Source organism: Microtus pennsylvanicus, chromosome 5 (assembly GCF_037038515.1).
Source record: "Microtus pennsylvanicus isolate mMicPen1 chromosome 5, mMicPen1.hap1, whole genome shotgun sequence".
In the NCBI taxonomy this organism is placed as follows: domain Eukaryota; kingdom Metazoa; phylum Chordata; class Mammalia; order Rodentia; family Cricetidae; genus Microtus; species Microtus pennsylvanicus.
In genome coordinates this window covers 48,911,938-48,922,397 of record NC_134583.1, presented here as the reverse complement: position 1 = coordinate 48,922,397, position 10,460 = coordinate 48,911,938, and the positions used below count along the sequence as shown (strand labels likewise).

Here is a 10,460-nt window from a genome sequence, read left to right as displayed (position 1 = left end):
GCCTACATAATGGTAAAAGATCTTCACCAACCCCACATCAGACAAAATGCTGATCTCTAAAATATACAAAGAACTCAAGAAATTGGTCATCAAAAGAACAAATAATACAATTTTAAAAATGGGTATAAACCTAAACAGAAAACTCTCAACAGATGAATCTAAAATGACTGAAAGACACTTAAGGAAATGCTCAACATCCTTAGCCATTAGAGAAATGCAAATCAAAACAATTCTGAAATTCCCTTATACCTATAAGAATGGCCAAGATCTAAAGCACTGATGACAGCTTATGCTGGAGAGGATGTGGGGTAAAGGGAATACTCCGTCATTGCTGGTGGGAGTGCAAACATGTACAGCCCCTTTGGATATCAGTATGGCAATTTCTCAGAAAATTAAGAAACAACCTACCTCAATACCCAGCAATACCACTTTTGGATATATACCCAAAAGATGCTCAATTGTAACACAAGGACATGTGCTTGACTACACTTATAGCAGCGTTATTTGTCATAGCCAGAATCTGGAAACAACCTAAATGCCCTTAACCTTAAGAATGGATAAAGAAAATGTGGGGCATTACATAATGGGGTACTACACAGCGGGAAGAAATGACATCTTGAAATTTGCAGGAAAATAGGTGGATCTAGAAAACATCATATTGAGTGAGGTAACACAGATACAGAAAGGCAAATATACTATGTACTCACTTGTAAGTGACTTTTAGACATAAAGCAAAAAAACTAGCCTACAGCCTACAATTCACAATCCTGGAGACTCTAGACAACAAAGAGGACCCTAAGAGAGACATACATGGATCTAGTCTACATTAGATGAAGAAAAAGACAAGACCTCCTGAGTAAATTGGGAATGTGGGGATAATGGAAGTGGGTAGAATAAAAGGGGGAAAGAAAGGAGGGGAGTGAAGGAAAAGATGTAGCTCAATAAAAACAATAACAAATAAATATAAAAATAAAAAATTCATAACAATTACAAGGTCAACATATAAAGAAGATGGATACATTGTAATCCTGGAATACAAGAGACATGTACCAGCAAGGAAGTGTGACTTCCCTGGGAGACCCAATTTCCTCAATTACTAAACTCTAAGATATTGAAACATGTAGACAGAAGGCTGCTTGTTCATTGTGGATGTCCAGACCTGAAAATATCAGAGAGAAATTATATTAACACAGCATTGTTTAGTCAATAACTCAAGTGTACTTATGGCTAGCTCTTATATCTTAAATTAACCCATTCCTGTTATTTTATATTTTACCAGGAAGCACATGGTTTACTGGTAAGGTTCCAAGGCATCTGTCTCCTTTGGTGGCTACATGGTGTCTCTCTAACTCCACCTTCTTTTCTCCTTATCTCTGCTTGGAATTCTGACTTTGCTCTATTTTGCACTGCCATAGGCCCAAAGCAGCTTCTTTATTAACAAATGATAATAAAAACATGCAGCATACAGAGAGAAATCCCACACCACTTCCCCATTTCTGTCTAAATAAAAAGGAAAGTTTTAACTTTAATATAGTAAAATTTCATATAACAAAACAGCTTTCAAGCAAGAATTATAGCTACAATATTTAGTCCATTTATACTCATCAAATTAAGGAAAATACTCTAGCACCTATCCTATCTTTGTGAGTCTAAGTTTTATATCTAATCTACCTTTTATAATTATAATATCTTTCTTCAACTCCATCAAAGATTCCAAAAGGATATGATATTACCTAAATAAAGAAGTTAATTGTAAGCAGCTTCCAAAACTCTAGAATTGGCAGAGGCATCTCAATACCTAGACAGTCACCCAAAGTTTTTCTTTAACATTGTAGCATTCTTCTTCAGCCTACAGACCCATTCTATTCAGCAGACTTTTTCATGAAGCAGGAAATTTCAAAGACATTTCTGCCTATATTGGCAGTTTGTCAGTCACTTTCTTCTGTGTCCTGAAGAATGTTTGACAGATTCTTTCATGAATCAGGAGCCCTGAAGGAGTGTCTCACCTTCTTTAGGCAACTTCAGCTCTCATTTTTCTGTGAGTCCTGCATGTCCAGTTTATACAGCATACCATCAAGCAGGCCAGGCAAGAGTAGTTTCTTTCCCAAATAGCAAAACAAAACAAACTCCATAAGGAGCCTCTTTGTTGCCCATCATCCTCTTGAAGTAGATTAGTGCTGCCAGGAACAGATGTGTCTCAATGTCATGAAAAGTCCTAAGTTCTTAAAACATTTTAAATGCCATATTCTATATGTCTTTGAAAGGTTTGAAGAATGCTTATCCACTTGAAATATGTCTCTGTACAGCTAGAAAACCTAACATGACTACAAACTTGGCTATTATAGATAACTACCTATTAACCTGTATTTCTTAATCATACATTGCATTTTAAATGAGTTTCACAAACATAATACCTTAATCAAGAGCAGAAATACATATATAACAAAATTGACCTTAAATTTGTATCAATAAACCAAGTACTATATCAATGTAAGTATTCATCACTATATCATATCCCCCTTTAGATTTAAACAAAAGTTTATAAACAATAATTTTAGGAATTTGGGCATGGTTCTCTAGACTACTTCCTGCTGATTGGGGGCACTGTTTATTAGGTCTTTCTTGGGGTATCCTGTGTGCTAGGTCCACCTAAGCCAGCAGTTCTTAAGCTGTCATGGATGTTAGATCATCTGAGCCATTGTATCAGGGAGTCTTGTTTGATTAAATCATATTATCTGGTAAGGAATTCACAGCTTTTTATCCTCTGTGGAAACAAAAGCAAAACCTCTTTTCCAAAGTAACATATCCTTAGCCCAAATTTTGAAGTCAAGATACCATCAAAGTATATATGTTGGTTTAGCTTAGCAGCCTGTACAATGGAATGTCTCTCTGTACTTAGCTCATTAACAGTCAAAAAATTAAAGAAAACACAATAATATTCATAATCCAGACTCTCTGTGTATATTTCATCTTTACATGACTTATTTTTCTTACTCTATTACTTTTTCTATAAGTTTAATATTTATTTTATTATCTTTACTCCTTTAATCTATGACTGTCTATAATCTTTTATATTACATTTACTGTCTCTTTACTCTTTTTTTCTCTCTCCCAAGCCTGCATACATTTATTTAACACTGTGACCCCTTTAGAGGTCTTTTTTTTACATGAATTTGTCTTTGTTGCATATCTGTAATATTTTTCTGACCAGGAGTACTTTTAAAATGGTAAGCAGCTTGATCACAGCAGCCCTGGATGCTGGCTCTGCCTCTCTCAGGCTTTCAATATGGCAGAGGTAGTTCACCACCAGCTTTGGGACTGCTGGGTTGGAACTGTCCTCACCACCTCAACTCTGGGTAGCACCATGTAACATATAAACACCTTTTATTTGAGTAAAAGCTAAATCTGCCATGCAACACATTGTGTGGCCTGGAAATATCTCTGTGTATGGTGGCAGGACTCTACCATGCTCTCCTGCCTGTGTACTCCTAGCATAATTGATTCTGTCACCTGCCCAGGTGGGGGGTCCTGAGCTGCAAGCATGATCTCAGCTATTTTCCCCACAACTCTGAGTGGGCACACAAGCATCCAGACCTGAAGTGGGTGAGAGGCATCAACCCTTAATGTTCACTGGGCTCCCTTCTATAGATAGAAGGTTGCTTATTTGTTCCCAGCTGCCCAGACCCTAAATAATCACATAGAAACTGTATCAATTGCAACACTGCTTGGCCAATAGCTTAAGTGTATGTCTAGCTAGCTCTTACATATTAAATAAATCCATTGCTATTATTTTATATTTTACCATGTGGTTCATCATTTACTGTTAAGGCTCTGGGGCATCTGTCTCCTTTGGTCTTTTCTTCTCTGTCTCTGCTTGGAATTCCCACCATGCTCTCTTCTGTGCTGCCATGGGCCCAAAGCAACTTTTTTATTAATCAGTGGTAATAAAACATATTCACAGGATACAGAGGGGAATCCCACATCAGAAATGTGAAATAATGAAGATTTAATTTAAAAATTTTACTTGTAAAAAGTTGGTTAATAATTTGAATGGAGGAGTATACAAAGAAACACATGAATTCAGCCCCATACCTGGAGAGAAAATTTAAAACTCAGCAACAGAAGAAAAAAGTTAGAAAAAAATTAATGAGAACATAAGCAGTACAGATGACAAAGTTAACAACATGACTGAAAACTTAAGCAAAGAAACTGAGATCTAAAAAAAATAGAAATTTTGGAAGTAAAAAGGCCAGTGAATCAAGAGTAAAATGTTTTAGAAAGCATCAAAAATCACTCAATTGGAGCTCAGTCTGGTGCTCCAGTGTGGGTCTCTGTCTCTATTTCCATCCATCACCAGATGAAGGTTCTACGGTGATGTGCAAGATATTCATCAGAATGGCTATAGGATAGGGCCAGTTCAGGTTCCCTATCCTCAGCTGCCCAAGGAACTAACTGGGGACATCACCCGGGGCACCTGGGAGCCACTCTAGGTTCAAGTCTCTTGCCAACCCTAAGGTGGCTCCCTTAACTAAGATATGTGCTTCCGTGCTCCCCTATCCAACCTTCCTATATCCCAATCATCCCGTTTCCCCAAGTTCCCTCCATCCTCCCCTTCTCACTTTTCTCTCCTCCTCTCCCCTTACCCCCATCCCACCCCCAAGATCCCAGTTTTTTGCCCGGCAATCTTGTCTACTTCCCATAGCCAGGAGGATAAGGAGCAGAAGGAGGAAGAAAATGAGCAAGGAAGTCAGGACCACGAGGGGTGCACCCACTCACTGAGACAGTGGGGCTGATCTATTGGGAGCTCACCAAGGCCAGCTGGTCTGTGACTGAAAAAGCAAGGGATAAAACCGGACTCTCTGAACATGGCGAACAATGAGGGCTGATGAGAAGCCAAGGACAATGGCACGGGGTTTTGATCCTACTTCATGTTCTGGCTTTGTGGGAGCCTAACCAGTTTGGATGTTCACCTTCCTAGACCTGGATGGAGGGGGTAGGACCTTGGATTTTCCACGGGGCAGGGAACCCTGACTGCTCTTCGGACTGGAGAGGGAGGAGGAGAAAAGTGGGGGGAGGGGGAGAGAGGCGGGAGGAGGGGGAGGGAAATGGGAGGGTGGGAGGAGGCGGAAACTTTTTTTAATAAAAAAAATAATAATAAAAGTACTTAAATAAAAAAAAATCACTCAATGGAGCAGAGGAAAGAGTATCAGAAATCAATATATTCAGACACCAGTAAGGAAAACATTAATATAACCACAGGAGCTATGGCATACAGTCGAGAGAATGAACCTAAATATTTTACTCATTAGCTTCAGTATTTAATATAAATTGAAAGCACTTATAAAAATTATGTGTGTGTTTTAAATAGTTATGTTTATTTCCTCCCTGCACTTCAACAATATAATGTGCACTATGTACTGTAAACATTTATTTGTAAAATGAATAGGTGCTGGATGTAATATTGCCTATTTATATTTTCAATTTTGTATTCTTTTTTTAATAAATTTCACAATTTGACAATTTCAAACATGAATATAATGAACTATGGTTACTCTTCCCTCGACATAATTTATTCCGCCCAATCCTGGTCAGTGTTTATTCTTCCCATTTTATAGGTTTTTGTTTTGCTTAGTGTCACATAAGGCTATCTATGTGACCCTAAGTTTGGAACCCATCAGAAACTGGTGGGGTAACTTGAAATAGGAAAGTAAACTTAAGGCCAATATTTAGGAATGGCACAATATGTTGTATTTCACCCACTGTAATCATTAAATAAAAGTGTGCCATTGCATACTTTAAAATAGACATTTCAGGATGGACAGAATCCTTGAAAATTAGATGTGTTCATATGAACTGAACTCAATATTCACTTGAGGCTGTGATCTTGCTCCCTGTTGGGTTTGAATTTACTTCTGAATTTCTGGGATCTTCAGAGACCTATCCTCAGCCAAACATTATAAAAGATAGCATGGCTGTCATGTAATAATAACTGTAAGATGAATGAATTCTTTTTCTCAAGAGGTAAGATTTGAGCTTTTGTGATCAAATCTTGCTTGTTTCCATTTATCCCTGAAGAGAACTATTCCTTCAAATGGTATCAGCATCTAAAAGCCTTCCTTTCACAGTAGTGCAGATAAAACAAGCAGTTAGGGAGAAAACAGCTTCAGCTGGGGTAAATTTCCATTGTAGAGTGTGCATGACCAGCTTACAACCCCTAAAACCAGAAACCGCATGATGTCTAACTATGTAAATTTATCACCCTGCAGTAAGCCTAAACTAGTGGGTAATTTCAAAGCACTTGGAATTACCTTTAGGAAATTTCTTTTAGAAAAACTTGCTTCATTTATTAATTATACAGATACTGTAGCATCCCAGACACCAAACATTTTGGGCAAAGAGTAGGAAATAAAGCCAAATTGTGGTGGAGTGGGAGTGGGGTGGCAAGAATGAGATTCAATTTGGTCTCTAGATGAGTGAACCTGAGTATGCTTTTCAATTTTTTAAGATTTGTTTTTTATTTTATGTATTTATGTGAGTGCCTGTGCGCATGTACGTGCAACCATATGGGTGCCTGGTGCCAACGGAGGCCAAAGGAGGGGCCTGGAACCCCTAGAACTGGAGTTAGAGACAGTGCTGAGACATGCAGTGTGTGTGTGGGAAGTGAAACCAGGTCCTCTGCAAAAACAACAATGTCTTAACCACTGAGCCATCTCTCCAGCACCACTTCTTAACTTAACAGGGTGGAAGTTTTATTATCTGCATACCACTTTGAAAATCATATTTAATTCCACCACACTTCAATTGAAACATTGTTACAGTAGGAGAGATTTTAGCATATTTAAATAAAACTCGATAATTTTATTTGAGATGTTAGTCACGCGATATTTAAGATAATTTCAGAAAGCTATGGCTGAATTGGAAATATTGAAGCATTTTTAAAGTTTAAATAGTGACTTCACTTGTAGCTTTCACTTCCTTTCTAGATTTTTCTTGTTCTATAAAAAATATCTGACTTCTCACTTTAAAATTTATTCTAAGACAGTCTTGTTTAACCCACAGGCATTGTGAACTAGACAGCAAAGGTGGCACCCTGGGCTTCTGCATCAGAAAGCTGAAGAATCCAACATTGTTAACCAGCATCACTGTGACTAGTATTCACTTAGCTGCTATGATGATTTCGTTTATTATACATGATTATTTCATTTATCATACATGAGTTTCAGAATGAGTGCAATGAATTCAGCTTGCCTACATCTGATATCCCAAACCCAATCTACATCCTGTGTTAACTGATGTGAGTAACTTAACATTTTTAACCTTAGTTTCCTTGTCTATGAAACAGAAACAGTGAAAGTACTTAATATTATCCCCTGGAAATTAAAATATAGCTATACGTGAATTTTAACTTCTAGGCTGGTGATTTAGGAAGCATTACTGCTTTCTCTAATCTTTATCACATAACCCTAAATTTAGAAGTTGTAATCATTTTGTTATATTTATGATTCCTTTTAAAAAACCTTATCTTCAAAGTCCTTTGAACACATTTAACAACATCAAAGTATATGTAATATTATATAGTTTATATAAATACCACTTAAGGAAATATTTTCTTCAAAGTTGAATCCACAGAGCATACTTGAAGCAAATTATCTGTTGTTGTTGTTGTTGTTGTTGTTAAAAACAATTTTTGAAATATGAGAAGGTTCATTGCAAATAAATATATGAATTCTAAAACTGTGACATAAAATAAAAGTTAAATTTAAAAAGTTAGTTTAAATTTTTATTCAATGTGTTTTCCTGAAATTTTTTCTTAAATGACATATCTATTTATAATAGTATTCATATATGAGTTATGAAAATGATGCTACATATTTATAAATCCTTTCCTGGAATGTCACCATCACAGCCTTTTTCTGGCAGTAGCTACATCATCCCATGGCTTTCCTGGAGGATGGGAACCACACTGCAGTGACAGAGTTTGTTTTATTGGGCCTGACAGATGACCCAGTCCTTAAAGTCGTCCTCTTCACCATCATCCTGTGCATCTACCTGGTGACCGTGTCTGGGAACCTCAGCACCATCCTCCTCATCAGAGTCTCTTCCCAGCTCCATCACCCCATGTACTTTTTTCTCAGTCAGTTGGCTTCTACCGACATAGGCTACTCATCTTCTGTCACACCCAATATGCTTGTCAACTTCCTGGTGGAGCAAAACACAATCTCCTTCCTTGGGTGTACCATCCAGCTTGGCTCAGGTGCTTTCTTTGGAACACTTGAATGTTTCCTTCTGGCTACCATGGCTTATGATCGCTTTGTAGCAATCTGTAATCCACTGCTTTATTCAACCAAAATGTCCACACGAGTCTGTGTCCAGTTGCTTGTAGGATCTTATGTAGGGAGTTTCCTTAATGCTTCCTCTTTTATTCTTTCCTTCTTTTCTCTTCTCTTCTGTGGACCAAATAGAGTCAATCACTTTTTCTGTGATTTGGCTCCTTTGATAGAGCTCTCCTGTTCTAGTGGCAATGTCCCCATAGTTCCTGCCTCATTCTGTTCTGCCTTTGTCATTATAGTCACAGTGTTTGTCATAACCGTCTCCTACACCTACATCCTCATCACCATCCTGAAGATGCGCTCCACTGAGGGCCGCCAGAAGGCCTTCTCCACCTGCACCTCCCACCTCACTGCAGTCACTCTGTTCTATGGAACCATCACCTTCATCTATGTGATGCCCAAGTCCAGCTACTCCACAGACCAGAACAAAGTGGTGTCTGTGTTCTACATGGTGGTGATCCCCATGCTGAACCCCCTCATTTACAGCCTCAGAAATAATGAGATTAAGTGTGCTCTGAAGAGACAGCTTGGTAGGAAAATATTCTCTTAAGTGATGTCTGTTATATTATAAGATTTAATACAGTAATAACATCCTACTGATACAAAAATGGAAAAAACTAAATGCATGTGGCTGAAATGTATCTCCTGGTATATATAATTAGCCACTTGAAAACTTTTTATAACTGTGAGGGTGTATGTTCATATATTAAGTAATAAATCATATTTTCATAGTGTTACATGTAATATATTTAAATAAACCTATGATTAATAAAAGAACTATTTTTATAAAAGGTAATTTTCTGAAAATCATTTTTTATTTTCAGTCATTTGTTTTCAAAAGTAGCTATCTGCTATAAATTACAATCATGGAACAAGCAAATGATTAAGGTCTCTGGATTTTCAATAGTAACTCCTTCTGCAATGTGTGTGGTAAGAATAGTCATTTCTGGGGATACATTTCAAGAGAAAATGACAAATAAATTTCCTGGAGTTGTTTTCAGATTTATAAGTGTTGCTCCTGTATCCTGGACTTGTTCTTCCTGGAGTACTAGTAACTGCTCCTAAGGGGTTTTGTGAACTCGTAACATTCTATTCTGGTTCCCTGGTCTCTGGATTGGGGTAAGAAGTAGGCTTCTCTTGAAAAGAAATGATGAAAGATCCCTGATTAACCCACTCTCCTAATAATCTTTCATTGCCCATTGTGGTGCTAGAAATGAAACCCAATGCCTGGTTCTTGGTTACTAAGGTCTGTATCACTCAACCATCTCTCCAGCTCCTCCTGAGAGTCTTAATTTATCTAAGTTCACTAAGGACCACCACTGTGTTTACCATTCTCCATCCTCCCTTTTACCTCCAGCTTGACCTTATCTAATAAGGGGCTCTGGGACTCAATCCTTTTATAGATTAGAAGCATCAGAGTAATCTATTTATCTTTCTTCTCTGCACTCCTACATTTGGTTATAAATTTTTGCATGTTTGGGGCCAAGATTTGTTTACTTCTCTCTGTCTTCGTTGCCAATGCCTCTGCCTCAGCCCCGCGTCTTTCACAGTCAGTTTCTCATAAGCAGTTCCAGCTAAAGGGTTAACTTTAGCTGTCAGCTTGATAAGAGTGTGACACCCAGGTGTTTGGTCAGATACTAGTCCAAATGTACCTTTGATGCTATTTTTTGAAACGTGCTTGACATTTAAACTGATAGTTGTAAAAAGAAAATTCCTAATATTGATGGCTCTTGTCTAATCATTTAAAGGCCTTTAAAGAAAGCCTGAGGTCCTCCAAAGAGGACCTCTTGGAACGCTTGACCTCTAGACTACAGTTTCAACTCTTGCCAGTATTTTCAAACTGTTTGTATACTTAACAGACTGTGTGCTTTGCAGATATATAATTTGAGAAAGCTTATATATATATATATATACATATATAACACCCTTATATATATATAGTTAAAATGAAAGCATGGATATAAAATGTATAATAAATATTGAAATAAATATATTAGCAATAGTAAATATAGGTGCATAAATGTAAATATCAAAGTAGTTGTGTATATATATATATATATATATATATATATATATATATATGTATTCTGTTCCAGGGAAAGCTTAATAAATACAATCCCTGATGAATTT

General features: G+C 37.2%; 1 protein-coding gene across 1 annotated transcript; it reads left to right on the top strand.

Moving 5' to 3' along the window:
• The first annotated feature begins 7,935 nt into the window (after positions 1–7,935).
• LOC142850886 (olfactory receptor 5P50) lies at positions 7,936–8,880 on the top strand. The gene has a single exon (XM_075974788.1). It carries the CDS (start codon positions 7,936–7,938, stop codon positions 8,878–8,880), a length of 945 nt encoding a protein of 314 aa, XP_075830903.1.
• Positions 8,881–10,460: the final 1,580 nt, after the last annotated feature.

What these genes read in the sequence shown, in the direction of transcription:
- LOC142850886 (XM_075974788.1), top strand. Translation starts at nt 7,936, where the DNA reads ATGGCTTTCCTGGAGGATGGGAACCACACTGCAGTGACAGAGTTTGTT.